Raw genomic sequence first — 18,785 nt, forward strand, 5'->3', positions numbered from 1 at the left:
AAGGTGGATATACACTGTACTAGTGCCGACATTGTGCATGCTCTGTTGCCTGTGTCTATGTGCCTGTGGTTCTGTCAGTGTGATCATGTGATGTATCTGACCCCAGGAATGTGTCAATAAAGTTTCCCCTTCCTGGGACAATGAATTCACGGTGTTCTTATTTCAATTTCCAGGAGTGTATATGCCTTCTGAAACTACACAAACCCGTTGAGGCAAGAAAATAACTCAAATAATTCGGAAATTATGTAGGAAATGGATGCATACAAACATTATGCTTACGACGCGTCTGACGTTCACCTTACCTGCCGCTTGGAGAGCTAGTGTCGCTCCATCTGTTAAACGGTAACCAACTTGAACAGCGGTGAGTGTCGCGACTGTTAAGGCCCGTCCACACGCAACGATCTGTCTGCGCAAATGTCTGCACACGTCACATCTGTGCAGACAGATCGTTGCTTGTGGACCTTCGACCATAGATACTAGATTTATGGTCGAATGTGTGGACAGACGATTTGCACCAACCTGAGGTGTGTGCAAACCTTGAAGTTGGAGGTTTGAGCGAAACCTCTCAAATCTGTGGGCTCAAACCACATCTGTGCAGACAAGTTGGAGCGTGTGGACAGGAGATCGCCGCAAATCTGGCTCGAAACAGCTGTTTTCTCAGTCTAGTTTTTGTATTTGTGGGCACAGGGCATTAAAATGGCTGATACTCGTCAGTGTTCTCGAGAGTTTGTAAGTGAGTTCATTGAAATAAATAGAAATCACCAATGTTTGTGGAGGATTAAAAGTAAAGAATATAGTGACCGAAACAAAAAGACAGCAGCATACAATGCTCTAATTGAAAAATTGCGGGCAGTTGACGCCTAGGCAAACAGAGAAACAGTAATAAAAAAAATTCGTTGCCAACTGTTTACCGAAAAGAGTTATCCAAAGTTCAGAAATCTAGAAGATCTGGTGTAGGAGTAGATCAAGTATACCAGCCAACTTTATGGTATTTCGACCTGCTTCGCTTTATTAAGTGATCAAGAAACGCCAAGACCAAGCAGGAGTACAATTGAAGATGAAATTGGAGTGTCAATGAGCGAGGAAATGGAACACAAGGTAATGTAAAACAATAAATTTCAGATGCGTTTATAAAAAGATTATTCAAAAGAATATATTTGTGTGCAAACATAATAGAAAATTACTCCTGTTATAAAATGAACTCATCCTTCAGGACAGCATAAATAGCTTCACATGTGTTGGGTATTATTTCACTCAACACTTGTTTCGATATTGCGGTTGAAAATTCCAAATCCTTGTAGTTATTTCCTGTTGCTGGGACTGTTAATGTTACCGCCAGTCGTTCATGAGGAGAAATTGCCCTTCTCATCCAAGTAAGTTTCGACATCCATCCGCGAATAACTTCGCCAGTCCTTAGGTTCGCCCTGCAACTCTCGCAGTAAATTTACGTGAGAAAACTGCAATCGCTTTACCAGACACTGTCTACACCATTTTGACCACTTTCTCTGTTTCCTGCGGTTGGTCTGAGTGTTTTTTGCAACACAAGTTGCGAACACAGACCACAACAGAACTTCCTCCATTTCTATATTTCAAAATAACTTAATTAATTTTTTTGATGTTTACGGAGAGCGTGGTCGCTTGCCACTGATATTTATTTTCTGCATCGACAGATGGCGGGCGAGTAGTAGATTGGGGTTTGTGTCGCGCGAACATACCACATTTGCAGTGATCTTTTGCATGTACAGACATCTGCACCGATGTCTGCGCAGACAGATTGTTGCGTGTGGACCGGGCTTTATGTTAAGTCCCGTCCACACACAACAATCTGTCTGCGCAAATGTCTGCGCACATCACATCTGCGCAGACAGATCGTTGTGTGTGGACAGAAGATTTGCACCAACCTGAGGTGTGTGCAAACCTGGGTGTTGGAGTTGGAGGTTTGAGCGAAACCTCTCAAATCTGTGGGTTCAAACCACGTCTGCACAGACAAGTTGGAGCGTGTGGACAGGAGATCGCCGCAAATCTGGCGCGGAACTGCTGTTTGCTCAGTCTAGTGTTTTTATTTGTACGCATAGGGAATTAAAATGGCTGATACTCGTCAGTGATCTCGAGAGTTTGTAAGTGAATTCATTGAAATACATAGAAACCACCCATGTTTGTGGAAGATTAAAAGTAAAGAATATAGTGACCCGAGACTAAAAGACAGCAGCATACAATGCTCTAATTGAAAAATTGTGGGCAGTTGATGCGTCGGCAAACAGAGAAACGGTAATTTAAAAAATAATTCGTTGCGAACTGGCGAAATTATTTGCAGATGGATGTCGAAACTTATAATTATCTCTTAAAGCTTGTAACCCTTCATATTACAAGAAAAAAATACTTGTATGAGAAGGTCAATTTCTCCTCATAAACGGCTGGTGTAACATTAAGGTCCCTAGCAACAGGAAGGAGCTACAAGGATTTGGAATTTTCAGCTGCAATATCGAAACAAGCGTTGAGTAAAATAATACCCAACACATGTGAAGCTATTTACGCTGTCCTGAAGGATGAGTTCATGAAGGCAACTCAAGTAAATTAAGTCTGTCAGCGAACTGTTTACCGAAAAGAGTTATCCAAAGTTTAGAAATGTAGAAGATCTGGTGTAAGAGTAGATCAAGTATACCAGCCAACGTTACGGTATTTTGATCTGCTTGGCTTTCTTAGTGATCAAGAAACGCCAAGACCAAGTAGGAGTACAATTGAAAATGAAATTGGAGTGTCAATGTGCCAGGAAATAGAACACGAGGTAATTTAAAACAAAACAGGTTTGCCCTACATCTCTTGCAGTAAATGTACGTGAGAAAACTGCTTTCGCTTTAGCAGCAACTGTCTACACCATTTTGACCGCCTTCTCTGTTTCCTGCGGTTGGTCTGAATGCTTTTTGCGACACAAGTTGCGAACGCAGACCACAACAGAACTTCCTCCATTTCTATATTTCAAAATAGCTTAATTAAATGTTTTGGCGTTTACGGAGAGCGTGGTCGCTTGCTACTGATATTTATTTTCTGCACCAACAGATGGCGGGCGAGTAGTAGATTGGGGTTTGTGTTGTGTGAACACACCACATTTGCAGCGATCTTTTGCATGTACAGACATCTGCACCAATGTCTGCGCAGACAGATCATTGCGTGTGGACCGGGCTTTAGACTGTGTTGATACTGCATAGTACATTTAGCCACTTACAGGCTTACTCAGATATGGAAGCATATACAAACTGATCAAATAAAGTGTGGTTGTACCATATTCTTTGCCTCTCTTAAAAATTCATCAGTTTCATTAATGCTGAGCTCAAGAAGAAATTCTTTTACTTTTTTCTTTGAATCTCTGATATGTTGGGGTATGGCATTAAAATTTTTTATGGACTCGTATAGGAAGCACTTTTCTGTATTTTTATAGTTACATCGGAAAGAAATGATGTCCTGCTTGTTACTTGCGTTATAATTACGTCGCATGCCATACTGTTGATAACTGGAATAGTTTTCCTTAATATGCATTACACACTGTTGTATAAATATTGATGGTAGGGTCATAATCTGTAACTTTTTAAAGTTTGGCCTACAGTGAGCTACATATCAATCTTATTGCCTTCTTTTGTGGTTTGACGACATTTAACTGCCTTGCTTTGATGACCCCACAGTATTGTGCCATAGGAAATGTGACTGTGTATTAAAGGAAAATAAAACACTTTAAGTACTAACACGTTTAGACAAAGATGAGGCTTCCTTAGAGCAAATATTCCTTTGCTAATGGTGCTTCCCACTTTTTCTAAATGGCTGCCCCAGGATAACCTTGAATCAATCGAGATTCCAAGGAAATTAGCAGCATTTGAGCTCTGCTCAAATTCAGTGTTACTATTTCACAATACATACAGGTCCTGTATTTTTTTTCGGTTGACACAAAGGGAATTAATTAGCTTTACACCAATTTTCAACTTTGACAGTGCACTGGTCTTCTTCATATTACACCTTCTGTGCTGTTTCTGCAGCTATACTGACTGCAAGCCATCTGTAAATAAGTAAGTCGTAGATGATGGCCTAACTATTTCACATGGTAAGTCATTTATATAAATAAGAAATAGAATTGGGTCAAGTACAGAACCTTGTGGGACACTCATGTCCACGGGTAAGTAATCTGATTCTGCACCATTAAAAAAACCACCTTCTGCACTCTATCACTTAGATACGATTTTGTCAGTTCCAGAGCACTCCCTGTGAATCCATAGAACTGCAGTTTGTTCAATAAGATTTCATGGGACACAGTGTCCAAAGCTTTTGATAAATCAGAGAGTTTATTCTGAACCACTAGCTTGCTCTCTAGTTGCTTCACACAGTGTGTTAAAAGTGATAAGGCAGATTTAACAGTTCCTAACCTTGATCTGAAGCCAAATTGACTATCTGTGAAGATTTTGTTTTCTTCAAGGTATTTTACTATTTGATTACTTAGTATAGCTTCCATTACTTTAGACAAAATTGGCAGAATTGAAACAGGCCTAAAATTATCACAACTTGAGAGGCTGTCTTTTTTGAGTATTGGAGTGACTTTAACAAACTTTAATGCCTTTGGGAATTGAACCTTCAATATAAATGTATTTACTAAATGTGTTATCAATTCTGGCAGTTGAACTGAATCACATTTTAACATCTCTGAACTTAAACCATAAACATCATTACTAAAACTGCTCTTCATTTTCTTCCGTATATTGGTAACATCCTGTACCTTGACCAGTTTAAAGCTAAATGTACTTTCAGGCTTTGTGGAGTTTCTCACTTAATATTTATGCTCAGTGCCTATATTGGAAGTGCCAATCACTTTTATTATTTCTTGCACTTTCTCAATGAAGAATGTATTGAACTGTGCAGCATTCAGACTACTGCTTTTAGCTTGTGAAGTCATTTTCTTTTTGCACTGACTGCTAATGATCTTCCACATTGCGTATGTCTTATTTGCAGATGTTAACATTATACCTTCATATTTTTTTACACCTAGCTTCCTTTAAGATTTGTCTTAATCTTTTCTTTTTCACTATGAGCATGTTTTTAATTACTTGAGAACCTGTTCTTCTATACCAGTCATAATACTGATCACACTCCCTCTTGATCTTCAACATAGTTTCATCCTTGACCTTATTTACTCTAAGTGCCTTTTTTATTATTTAGTAACTTAATGGGAAATGACATCTTAGCACATACAGAGAGTAGGTATGAGATCTTCCATCTTTTTATCAATTGCATGTTCTTGATAACCTGCAACCAATTACTTTTATCAATATGAGACTTAAACATATTTAGATCATCATATTTAATAACACATACTTTCTTTCCTGCCATGTACACTGAGTCAGTGTTACAATTTCTTGTTATATATGTTCTAAGAAATAGTGGCCAGTGGTCAGATACCCAGGTCTTAATTACGTCTGACTTGAGGTGCACTAACACATTTGATACAACTATATTGTCAATACAGGTAGCTGTACCTTTATAATGTAGCCTTGTTATTTCAGTGGTTGTAATATAAAAGACAAAAGAATTTAACAAATTATTTACATATGAGTTATACATAGTGGACAACTGAAAATTCAAATTGAAACATCCACAGATTATCCTCCTACACTTATACTTACAGACTGTCTCACATAAAGACACTAACTTGTTAACAAAATCATCTGTTGAACTGCCTCCAGTCTTAGTTGAGTACAGAGCTACAACTATTACATTTAAATCTGTTAATCTAACAGCTGCAATTCCACAGAACATTTCTAAAGATAATGCTTTTTTTTTTTTTTTTTTTTAGAAATATCACCCACCCACCATGATTTTTATTAGTTCTACAATATTTGTCAGCTAGGGTGTAGCCCTCAGAGCAGTATAGATCTATTTCATCATACTTTAACCAGTGTTCTACAAAACAGTCTCTATGACATCTTTCACTACTTCCAACTTATTAGAGAAACATTGTACATTCCAGTGAAGGACATTAAAACTGTCTGATCTGTGCTTGAGTCTGTTTACTTCAAGATCTTCCTCCCCCTTTATAATGTAGCCTTGTTATTTCGGCCTACCACTAAAAAATTATTTAGAGGGGAGGGAAGCACTGTTTTCCCTTTACTCACGCTGTTAGTATTTGGTCTTGTTCCTGGGATTAGAGATGATGCTGATTCATCTGCTGCTGGTGGTGGTAGTGATTCTGCCATGGCTGACTGGTGGAGTGTCAGCTCATGTTGTGTCTATGCCTACTGTCGCTGTTGGTGCTCCTGGTGATTTCAATGTTTCCATTGTGGTTATGAGATAAAGCTGTGGCTTGACTTCCTGCTGATGTTTATGCTCCTACTGCTGATGATGGTTCTGCTGTGGCATCTGATATTTGTACTGCTGCTGTTGTTGCAGTTACTTCTTTTTGAACTGAAGCCACCACTCCTGCTGTGGCTTGACTGACTTCTGCTCTTGATGGTGATTCTGTTGTGGCATCTGATGGTTCTACTACTGCTGTTGTTGATACTGTAGCTGTTGTTCCTAGTGTATTTACCATTTCCACTGTGGTTTCTTGTTTTTCATTTACTACTACTATTACTGGTACTGCTAGGCCTAAATCTCTAGTGTCTTCACTACTTTTTGTAGGTGAAATTGTTTTTAAGGTACATTTTACCTTTCAGCAGGATCTTATTAATATGGCAATGCTTGCACATAGTTTACTTTTTCCTCTTCTGTTTAAGTAAGTACCATGATGTATGAAGTGCTGTCTGTGCAATATAGCATTCACAACCAAGGCACTGACATTGGAGTACACACCTTCAAAGTCAATTATTGCACTAAAGAAGTGTACAGATTGCTAGGTTGTTTTCTGGGTTGTTATAATGAAAAGGAATTGTACACATCACAATTGTGATATTAGTAATTACTGAACATAATATTTTTGTGGTAATCATAATATTGGTGCTGTTTTTGTCACAGTCGTTTGAGCCTGAAAGAATTACAATTACATCATCTAAGGTAAAGTTTTTTGCTTACTTGTCTACATCCTTGATCACACTTCCAAATAATGCATTTGGTTTGATCATTGCAGACACACTGAACTGTGACTCCCGAGTTTCCCTTAAAATTGAAGCACAATGTCTGCCTTGAGCCTCTGACAACAGTAGAATCTTTTTTGATCCATTAACATTACGTTTCAGTGTCCCTGTTTTCGTAATTGACATTTCCACTTCTGTCTATAGTGTTACTGTCACATAATTTCAATACAGATCCGTTATTATCAGTCTCAATTTTGGATACTTTTGTGATGATGTCCTTTTCTAAACTTTTTTTGGTCATTAATAAACTGGATTTGTCCGTACTTAAAACTTCAGACTTTTCTTGTGTGTTATGTTGGGAGGATGAATTTTTTAGGTCTACAACAGTTTGTTTGCTTAGTGGCCTCTCTTGTAACACTGAACTGTTCACATTAGGCCTACTTGCAGAAATATTATTTTTGTCCTCTGTTTGAAGAACGTCAAACCTGTTGCTTGTCCTTCTAATTCATGAACAATCTTTTGAAATGCCTCTCACTGTGTTAAATGTCTTTTTAGGCACCATATATTGTTTTGTTTTCACCACAGTTGATCGTCACATGATTTGGCAACATATTTTTTCTCTCTTCGAATTTCACTATCATTTTGTTGCTTCTGTCGAGGAAGATCATCTAATTGACTTTTTACTTCAGAAACAGGTCGGAAAATGAAGTGACACAAATCGAAATGATAGAAGGTTTTCTTACGAATGCAAAAAATAAGATCGCTAGTTTTAGTTAATCGTACGTGTACAATGCAGATCAGTCAGGTTTTCAAAAAGAAATACGTGCGAAAAGAACACTGTCATTCAAAGCGGAAAAACATATTGAGGCGATTGCGCAGTCCACGACTGCACTCACCCATTCATACACTATAATGCCCATAATTAGTCTGGATGGTTCATTGCTGCCTAAACTATATGTGTGTCTTTAAGAACCAACTGGACGTTTTGGACCACATGTCAAAAGAACAATGTTCTACGCAAACAATCTTGAGGTAGACGCATCGAAGTCTGGAAAAATGGGAAATAAATACGTTACACTTTTCATGTGTCATGCTTTTCTTCTGTACTGCGGGAACAAATCTCTTCTCCTTCTAGATTCGTGGTCAGGTCATAAAAGATCTGATTCATTAAAAGCTGTATTTCGAGCCCACCCTGACAAAGAAGTAGAGATACTTCAGATACCACCCGGTTTGACGAACGTAATTCAACCTTCAGACAGATAATTTTTCCGTCAGTGGAAGGCATTTTATAGAAAACTAACAGAAAATTATTGTGTGCAGATCACCACGATTTCCTGTCTATCACCGTGACAATATTCTCAACCTGCAATCAGTAGTAAATTATCAATTTTCCTCCCCACGGTTTCAGAATTTGATTAAATATGCGTGGTACTCCTCGATATATACTGATACTAGGCCTGATTCATTCCTAACACCATCCCAGTTAGTTTTGTCTACGGACATCTAACAACGTCTGTGATTCGCAGGCCTGTCATATGTCGTCTTTGCTTGTACGTTCTTGGTGCACAAAAAACCTATGTTTTGAACATTGTATCAATATTTCGCATTTTTGCGGTAATTACAAGAAATAAAATTTGGACGTGTTCTAAACCATATATTTATTTGTGTCTATTTCATAGCTATTTGGAAAGAATGTTCTAGATAACATACCAGCCATATTTGTCAACGAATTTTTAATCATCATACGATGTCTTTCACTGGGGAATCAGTTCTCTCACTGCTGTGGCAACAGAGCGGCGCGTAGCTAACGCCATCTTGCCCCTAGATGGCGTTGGTATAACGTAGCAAGAGGGGCCAGGGTTGTACAAGAGGCAGTTATAAGCGCGGAAACCATGTGACAATAATGTCTTACTTCATAAAATTGTTTACAGAATTCCAGATCATGTCATTGTGCATACAGACTTCTAGCAATATTAACTCACAGTGGTAAAAAAAACAACACAGGTTTCGACATAACAAGTCTGACCATTCCCTTGTTATTGTTGTTGTGGTCTTTAGTCCTGAGATTGGTTTGATGCAGCTCTCCATGCTACTCTATCCTCTGCAAGCTTCTTCATCTCCCAGTACCTACTGCAACTGAATCTGCTTAGTGTATTTATCTCTTGGTCTCCCTCTACGATTTTTATCCTCCACACTAACCTCCAATACTAAATTGGTGATCCCTTGATGCCTCAGAACATGTCCTACCAACCGATCCCTTCTTCTGGTCAAGTTGTGCCACAAACTTCTCTTCTCCCCAATTCTATTCAATACTTCCTCATTAGTTATGTGATCTACCCATCTGATCTTCAGCATTCTTCTGTAACACCACATTTCGAAAGCTTCTATTATCGTCTTGTCCAAACTATTTATCATCCATGTTTCACTTCGATACATGGCTACACTCCATACAAATACTTTCAGAAATGACTTCCTCACACTTAAATCAATACTCAATGTTAACAAATTTCTCTTCTTCAGAAACGCTTTCCTTGCCATTGCCAGTCTACATTTTATATCCTCTCTACTTCGACCATCATCAGTTATTTTGCTCCCCAAATAGCAAAACTCATATACTACTTTAAGTGTCTCATTTCCTAATCTAATTCCCTCAGCATCATCCAACTTCATTCGACTACATTCCATTATCCTCGTTTTGCTTTTGTTGATGTTCATTTTATATCCTCCTTTCAAGACACTGTCCATTCCATTCAACTGCTCTTCCAAGTCCTTTGCTGTCTCTGACAGAATTACAATGTCATCCACGAACCTCAAAGTTTTTATTTCTTCTCCATGAACTTTAATACCTACTCCGAATTTTGCTTTTGTTTCCTTTACTGCTTGCTCAATATACAGATTGAATAACATCGGGGATAGGCAACAACCCTGTCTCACTCCCTTCGCAACCACTGCCTCCCTTTCATGCCCCTCGACTCTTATAACTGCCATCTGGTTTCTGTACAAATTGTAAATAGCCTTTCGCTCCCTGTATTTTACCCCTGCCAACTTTAGAATTAGAAAGAGAGTATTACAGTCAACATTGTCAAAAACTTTCTCCAAGTCTACAAATGCTAGAAAAGTAGGTTTGCCTTTCCTTAATCTTTCTTCTAAGATAAGTCGTAAGATCAGTATTGCCTCACGTGTTCCGATATTTCTACGGAATCCAAACTGATCTTCCCTGATGTAGGCATCTACCAGTTTTTCCATTCGTCCGTAAAGAATTCGTGTTAGTATTTTGCAGCTGTGGCTTATTAAACTGATAGTTCGGTAATTTTCACATCTGTCAACACCTGCTTTCTTTGGGATTGGAACTATTATATTCTTCTTGAAGTCTGAGGGTACTTCGCCTATCTCATACATCTTGCTCACCAGATGGTAGAGTTTTGTCAGGACTGGCTCTCCCAAGGCGGTCAGTAGTTCTAATGGGATGTTGTCTACTCCCGGGGCCTTGTTTCGGGTCCAGTCTTTCAGTGCTCTGAAAACTCTTCATGCAGTATCGTATCTCCCATTTCCTCTTCATCTACATCCTCTTCCATTTCCATAATATTGTCTTCAAGTACATCGCCCTTGTATAGACCCTCTGTATACTCCTTCCACCTTTCTGCTTTCCCTTCTTTGCTTAGAACTGGGTGTCCATCTGAGCTCTTGATATTCATACAAGTGGTTCTCTTTTCTCCAAAGGTCTCTTTAATTTTCCTGTAGGCAGTATCTATCTTACCCCTAGTTAGATAAGCTTCTACATCCTTACATTTGTCCTCTAGCCATCCCTGCTTAGCCATTTTGCACTTCCTGTCGATCTCATTTTTGAGACATTTGTATTCCTTTTTGCCAGCTTCATTTACTGCATTTTTATATTTTCTCCTTTCATCAATTAAATTCAATATTTCTTCTGTTACCCAAGGATTTCTACTAGCCCTCGTCTTTTTACCTACTTGATCCTCTGCTGCCTTCAGTACTTCATCCCTCAGAGCCACCCATTCTTCTTCTACTGTACTTCTTTCACCCATTCCTGTCAATTGTTCCCTTATGCTCTCCCTGAAACTCTGTACAACCTCTGATTCTTTCAGTTTACCCAGGTCCCATCTCCTTAAATTTCTACCTTTTTGCAGTTTCTTCAATTTTAATCTGCAGTTCATAACCAATAGATTGTGGTCAGTGTCCACATCTACCCCTGGAAATGTCTTACAATTTAAAACTTGGTTCCTAAATCTCTGTCTTACCATTATATAATCTATCTGATACCTTTTAGTATCTCAAGGATTCTTCCATGTATACAACCTTCTTTTATGATTCTTGAACCAAATGTTAGCTTCAGATTTGGTAGTGGCAAATATTTACATAGTAAATATACATCCTGACTGTTGAATCAAGATTTGGAACTGGAGGTGCTGAGTACTAACTGAATAAAACCAATAACATTGTGCCTGAACTAATTGGATGCTTGCTAGCAACTGACAATAGATGTATATATTTTGACTGCTGGTGCTAAGTGTATCACACTGAACATATGCTGGCTACTTTCTGACCTCTATATAATGACACACATAGTACAAAATTACGAAAATGGGAAAATACATGAATCTTACATTTTCAATATTAACATAAGTGAGACAAAAAGAAGAAGTTGAGGAGGTACAATCGCAGTAAATCAAATTTGTTTGACCAAAAGCTGTGCAAATAAAAATGGCAAAATGATAAGTGCTGTTTTATGAAGTGGAGGTTTTAACATGGACTGGGATTTATTCAAAAACCTGCCAAGAATTGTGGGTGAAGTTATACATTTTTGGAATCAGAAAAATCATAGCTACAAAATTATAACAGTATACTTTTTACAAGAGTGCATTTTAAGACTGGTACAATTCATAACACGAAAAATTTAAATATGACTAACTTTTGAAATACCTGATTTTCAGAAAAAGTTTAATGTTTGTATGAGAGAGGGAAAAGAGGGCTTTCAAATAAGCAATGTCAATCAAAAAGCAAACAATATTTAGCAGGGTTGAAATTTTGTGTGTAAATGCATATTAAGTTACAAATATTTTTTAAATAAAATATTTCTTAATGAACTATTCTGTGAATCAAAATTTAGTGAAATACTGCCTGAACAAGGATTTAGCAATTACGTGTAGAAATCATACATATATAATGGAAAAAATTATGTAAGGAATGGAACTGTAGAAAATACGGTGATTCAACCTTTCTACTTCTCAACCTGACAATAGTAACTCTGAATTATTTTCCCGTATGATCGATGTTGTTAAAACAAGATTTAAGACTTTGGCTTTCCTGTTGCTGTCATGCTGTCATCCATTTTTGCACCAGACTGGTCAATAAGCAGCTAAACAGAACCCCCCCCCCCCCCCCCCCCCACTCATACTCTGATTCAAACTACTTTATGCTTGACATTTGGGAAGTCAAGTGGCAGGGACCAGTCACAACCTTAACATAGTTCTTTCTCAAGCGCCACATTCCTGCTGTGTTGACCGTTCTGTATGTACATGTAGTGCCTTGTTACATGGTGTTGTCTTATCCCAGTGACAGTGCCCCTCGCCACTGCATCATGTCCATTACAAAGTGATTGTAATCAGAGTACAGTGATTTTATAGAGGAACATAAATTTATGGGTTTCTCAAAAAGATCTTTTGCCAACATACGACAGTGGAAGGATTTTATAGGTATCACACATACCACTTAATACACACATGGATTTCTACCACCTTCTGGTCTGTCAGTCTTTTCTGTGCCATTTTCTCTGGGGAGAGCAATAACCTCCATTTCCTCCGCATTTTCCAAATGTTGTTTAACCAAGGTGGCATTATCCAGCCTTAATTTCACACGGACTTAACCAAAGCGCAATCAGTTTAAACTTTATCCACAATTCCTCTATGTCGATTGCATTCAAATTAAATGACATCCATTCGTTTCATAAGTAGCATACTACCAGGCTGTCACGATTTTTGGATTTATAGAGGTAAGGAAAGAATAAGCAAAAAAAAAAAAATTAACTATTTTCTTTTAGATGAAGCTAAGTCATACAAATAACATGAGGAAATGGTTCGTGGCATCCGTCCATTGACAGACCCTTTAGGGCTTCTGTATAAAAGTATGCTTGATGTTGGTCCACATCTCCTTCTCCCTTTTCTATGATAAATACGACTATTACATTACACTGCACATGTACGCATCAGAGTCATTTATGCTAGACAATCACACAAGAATCATCAATGGGGTGTATACGTGTTAAAAAAAATCCCCGGTTAAAAATACACTTTCTCCTGGGTGACTGTATATTTTCCCTTATCAATCTTTTCAATGATTATGGTTTTATACACGGCAGTACAATTTCCTGGCATTTTAGAAAATGAAACTCAGGGAAAAAGACCCGTTTTGGAAACATCTTTGATGTGCAGCAACATGTACGCTGCGCATTTTCCTATTACAAAAGTAGACACTGGAATTCCACTAAACACCAGATGTTACTTTCCGAATAATTGAAATCGAGATTTTGATGTGCTTGTGTAGGCCGTTCGTAGCTCATGTCACGTGATCTCGCCAGCCGATGACCGCGTATATCTGCAGTCTATGTTAGTCTGTGGTATATACAGAGCATAGGACACGTGATGTAGTCAGCCAGCAGCAACATCACTGTTAAGTAGCACGAAGATGCAAACAGGGAAAGTTAGGAGGAGTGTTTAAGGTCCCGTCGATAATGAGGTTATTAGGGACGGAGCGCAAGCTCGGGTAAGGGAAGGATGGGGAAGGAAATCGGCCGTGCCCTTTCAAAGGAACCATCCCGGCATTTGCCTGAAGCGATCTAGGGAAATCACGGAAAACCTAAACCAGGATGGCCGGAGACGGGATGGAACCGTCGTCCTCCCGAATGCGAGTCCAGTGTGCTAACCACTGCGCCACCTCGCTCGCTCAGGGAAAGTTAATAGTTTAAATTAATATACACAGTGTCGCTGCAAGAAAAGCAAAATTTTCACATATAACATTGTTCTCAAGTTGCAAGGAAGCTATGCTTTCGCATATACCGTTGATATTTTTTGCGCGTGTTACACTTTAAGATCTATCACACAAATGTGCCAGTAAAATTTTTAATAATGACATAAATGTCTGATCTTCAGGGTTCGAAATTCTTCTAAATGGCGTGTCATCAAAGAGTTGATTTTTAAATGAGAGTCAAACGTTCTGTGATTTAATAAATTCATGACACGTTCTTGCACATATTTCAACATACATAAAAGGATATTTACTTTGAAAGAAACGCTTTTCAAACCACTATTCGCAATATTTTCCCGTGACCTGTTGCCAGAAAGCGCAGGTAACAGGCGACACCGCGCTATCATGACGTAGGAAGCCCGTATGTACGTACGTGTAAAACATTGAAAGATCATACATTATGTCATAAAAGAAACAAAACATCAGAGGATACTCCAAGAGCATCGGAATTTCGTGAACAATATTAAAATGCGCACATTTAAAGTGCTCATTCGTATGTCCGGATTCCCAATGAAGTAGAACTCGACCTGATATTAAGCTTTTCAGTATGGTTTTCGGGATGTAAATTTTCTTGGAACATCAGTACTGTATTATATCATGTTTGGTTCTTTATTATGGCATAATACCATACGCACTGGAAGATGAAAACGTGCACTTGCAATGCAGCGAACAGTTGAAACTAGCCAGTACTGTGGAATTAAACATTTTGATTCAAATATATTGACTGTCTCTGCGGAAAAGGTTAATAAAAGTCAAATTTCTTTAGCAAACGGACAAAAATAACTTCATTGTTACGCAAGGCGATTAATGCTTGACTGTCATAAAGGTGGATATAAAAATGTGTTCAAAAACCAACTGGGAAGCGTTTCAAAATCATATGAATAATCGATAGATAAACATGCGATGGATGCTAGGCGCTTTGTGAAACAAGTTTTTTTGCTTCTAGAATATGAATTTGGTGGCCCCTTTTCCCGGCAGCATCTAGCTGCTTTGCTGCACAGCCAACATCCACATTCCTGTAGCCAGAAGCGGGAGAATCTACTACTCAAACGTGACTCAACTGCGCATTCGCATGAGCCCGCGCGTAACTGCTAAAACAAAAAAAAAACAAATCGAATGTAAACAGTTGCGATTTCACGCTCGTTGGAGGCTATTTGTTGTTATAGAGCACTGCATACTCTTCCTTAAGCCTCTGATACATTTTCAATTGGCAGACGCTTGCATGAGCACTGTGTCGTTGTTGTACATGGCGCATTTCCTTTGCAATTTAAGTTAGTTTCATCTTTTTCTCTCGTTTATGTTTTATTATTGAATTATTATTCTGCAATAGGATTCAGTAATATCCTTTGTTAGAGCATCGGTTATTACCAGTCAAAATTACAAAAATTTAACAGAAAACTCAAACAATGAAAAATTCCCGAAATTCTAAAAATATCCCGGGTTTTCTCCCGGATGAAAAAATTCCCGGGTTTTTCCATGGATCTCCCGGGGCGCATACACCCTGATCAAATAAAAAGGCTTGCACTAGATACAAACCATGTAAATACTAAGTGTTTCTTTCTCATGACAATTATGTAATTTAGCCAATGAATATTCTTCGCTATCTAAGCTGTCACAACTTACTTTGGTCACCGTTGGAAGAGGTCAAATATGTGACTGATAATTACTTTCAGTTTACTCACTTTATTTTTGCTGTTGTGTATGTACACACTTCTTTCCAGCATTAGAAATTTCACAGTATTTGACTCCTGTAGTCAAGAAGCATAAACAGCTAAACAGCCATGGTGAGTACCCAGCAAACTACTGTACAACACATGGGGGTCCTCACTGGCTTGTTAGTTGTAGTTGACGTAAAATGAATGTGCAATTATGTTGATTGTAGCTTCAGCAAGACTGAAAGTACAACAGTTAGCTCAGCTTAGAGAAGCCAGTTATCCAAAGGTGAACTAGCACAAAGTGCATGAAACATTTATCTGCTTTATATTTTTGAGTTACATGCTACATGGATATACTAATAATAGAGAGATACAATAATGTCTTATTAAACTTTATTAAATATTAATTTTTTGTTACATTTTCTTGATTGCACATTCACTGTTATCAAATAGGGTTTATAAACACCACTCTACATCATAAATACTATACATTTACGTAAAACACTGCTGTAGCAGAATACATAATAGAATACAATTTTAACCCTTAAATGCATAATGTTATGTACCTGCAACAGGGATTGAAAAATTATTTTGTCCACCTTTAGAGAGAATTTAGTGAACTAACCCAAGTCTCACAGGTGCAACGAATTATTTCTGATACTTAGTATTAGCTGTTGGCTGTACTGTGGACTTCTGGTAACCTTTTTGGAAGTATGCAGAGAAGTCAGGTGTGAATTTTGCTTAGTTTTCAAACGGGTGGGATAGGATGCAGCAGCATCAACTAGGCCAAATGTGGGGAGGTTAGTGGTGAGCAGGCAGCAATTTTCTTCATGCTGCCAGCTATGGGACTATGTGCTGTGTCCCTTTTTAGGAAGATACATCACATTTAAACTGAATCCATTAGTAGTCAGAACTGACTTGTGTCACACCAAATGAAACATCAAGTTCAACAACACTATTACTAAAGTAGCTTCTACTGTACAGCAATAGAAATTTTCAACTCTGGAAACAAATGATAAAGTACATTTGTAGCCTAAAGTAGTCCAATTCCTGTAGATCCACTGTAGGGAGTTAAGAGGATAAATTATTACTGTCTTTAAGTTTGCTTAATTCTATGAGAACAGTAAATTGTAGCGATTAATAATGGATACAAAATCATATCTGTGATGGTTGAGAAATGTGACTCTATGAATCTGCAGTCACAACTGGTTCGCACAGATAATTGTAAGTTAATGGTTATTCCTGAAGCAGAGACCACAAAAGTCTGTGCAACAAAAAGAAAATCTAATAACACACAAGTTAATTTTCGTAGCTGATGTCAGATGAAGAATAAATTAGATGCTTTAAGTTCTACATGCTAAACTTTCAGGGGAGCACAGGGAAGATTTCATGGACTGAAGCAGCAGATTGTTTAGTACATGCGAGAAAAGTGGAATAAAGGCTTTCTCATTACTCGAGAAACTAATCAAATGAAGGTGCTGGAAATGAGGAGGAATTTTTCAACTGCATGAGGTGCAGAATTCAAAGCAAGTATGAGCTGGTGCATGGTACTTAACTTCTTCATACAGCTCAATATAATAATAAAAAGAGTCTGCAAATATTAGCCAGAATATGTTAAATACCAAAAAATTCACGTGTTGGTTCTTCAAAGAAAGGGGGTTATCTTATATTCTGAGTTGTCTTATAGCAAGGTAAATAAAAAGTCTAAAGGTAGTTATAGAAAATAAAAATCGCTTTGGGATGTGGAACAGTCATAAATAAAAATCTTCAGTTAAAAACAGTACAAAATGACAATGACACAACTCCACTGACTCAAGATTCACTGAGCACCAAATAAGGTTCTTTTTTGTTTTCATTTATAGTATGTCCATATCAGGAAGAGAAGAACGTCTAAGTTTTTTATTTGCTTGGCATTCAGTAAATTCAGATGAGTTACGCCTAAGACGAGCTGCCATACCAATGTTTTTGCGTGGCGGTTTCATTGGAATTTTTGAAGTCTTTAGAGTAAGATGTTGTTTTGTGTTGTTAATGTCTCTGAATGCTTCCCTTTTGTTAATTATACTTGAAGGGAGTCCATTTTCTTGTTGAGCAGCACTCTGCAAGACAATAAAAACAGAACAATTTGTTAGTAACTAACAAACAATTTGAATAAGTGCCTAATTTTTGTATAAAATACATTATACAAGACAACAGTGACTCCTCCCCCCTCACATAAAAGTAATTTCAATGCACTGCAAAAACAAATAGTGATACTATTACAGTTGGGGCACATATTCACACTCTCAAAAAATTGTAAAGTATGCAAGAATGTAAGCTAGTTAATACATGTGTAGCACAATGTACAAGACAAAGGAGCACCTTCATATTCACAATCCATGAGAAATATCACTGTACACCGAACAAAATCAATGAAGCAGTCACTGCTGTAAGACTAGTTACACGTTCTCCACAAATAGAAGCATTCTGTTGCTGGAAAATTACATGGAAATAATGGATCAGGCCACAAATTCAATAAGCCTTGCTCCAGCTTCTGGTGTGGCTGTTTTTCAAACTTCTATTCACTGACTCCTTTCATGCTTTCACAAATTGTTATCTCTAAATCCCATGATAAACAAGTGCTTTTCAGAATGCAAAGCAGGTCAAGCTAGACATTAACAGGCCAGAAGCAGCCACTGGTGGTCGGCAGTTATCCCCAGCTGATGCAAAGTTATATCAGTTTCTCTAAAGAGTCTTTCATGTCTTGACAGCACTTGACAAATTGTTAATTTGTGTTGTTATTCTTTTGTTTTGTGAACTTGCTACCTGTAGTTGGTTGGTTTAAAACCGTGGGGAAGGGACCAAACTACGAGGTCATCAGTCCCTTCCACCAGAAAAAAAAGTGTGTAACAGCTTATTGTCAACCACTTTCTGCAAAGTAGGTATGTCGCATATTAAATCTGAATGTATGAAATACCTGATTAGTCAAATCAAAGCTATTTATGTGTGAAACAGCATTTAGCTGTTTTCATTGTACTGTAAATTATGAGAAATTTGTACAAATAAT

At 37.9% G+C, this 18,785-nt stretch overlaps 2 protein-coding genes across 7 annotated transcripts in view; one reads left to right on the forward strand and one right to left on the reverse strand.

Moving 5' to 3' along the window:
• The first annotated feature begins 15,672 nt into the window (after positions 1 to 15,672).
• LOC126321776 (uncharacterized) overlaps positions 15,673 to 18,785 on the forward strand; it is a 165,369-nt gene continuing 162,256 nt past the window's right edge. Inside the window, exon 1 of one of the 3 annotated variants that reach the window (XR_007558542.1) lies at positions 15,673 to 15,871. The gene's annotated coding sequence lies outside the window, so the exon portion shown is untranslated. The remainder of the gene's footprint in view (positions 15,872 to 18,785) is intronic. The other 2 variants (XR_007558543.1, XM_049994216.1) reach the window with 2 other exon arrangements.
• LOC126321732 (protein regulator of cytokinesis 1-like) overlaps positions 16,119 to 18,785 on the reverse strand; it is a 208,369-nt gene continuing 205,702 nt past the window's right edge. For all 4 annotated transcript variants that reach the window (XM_049994214.1, XM_049994212.1, XM_049994210.1 and 1 more), the window contains exon 13: positions 16,119 to 17,838. In XM_049994214.1, the coding sequence (XP_049850171.1) occupies positions 17,599 to 17,838 (240 nt within the window). In that variant the 3' untranslated portion in view covers positions 16,119 to 17,598. The remainder of the gene's footprint in view (positions 17,839 to 18,785) is intronic.

The sequence above is a fragment of the Schistocerca gregaria genome, chromosome 2, assembly GCF_023897955.1.
Source record: "Schistocerca gregaria isolate iqSchGreg1 chromosome 2, iqSchGreg1.2, whole genome shotgun sequence".
Lineage (NCBI taxonomy): Eukaryota > Metazoa > Arthropoda > Insecta > Orthoptera > Acrididae > Schistocerca > Schistocerca gregaria.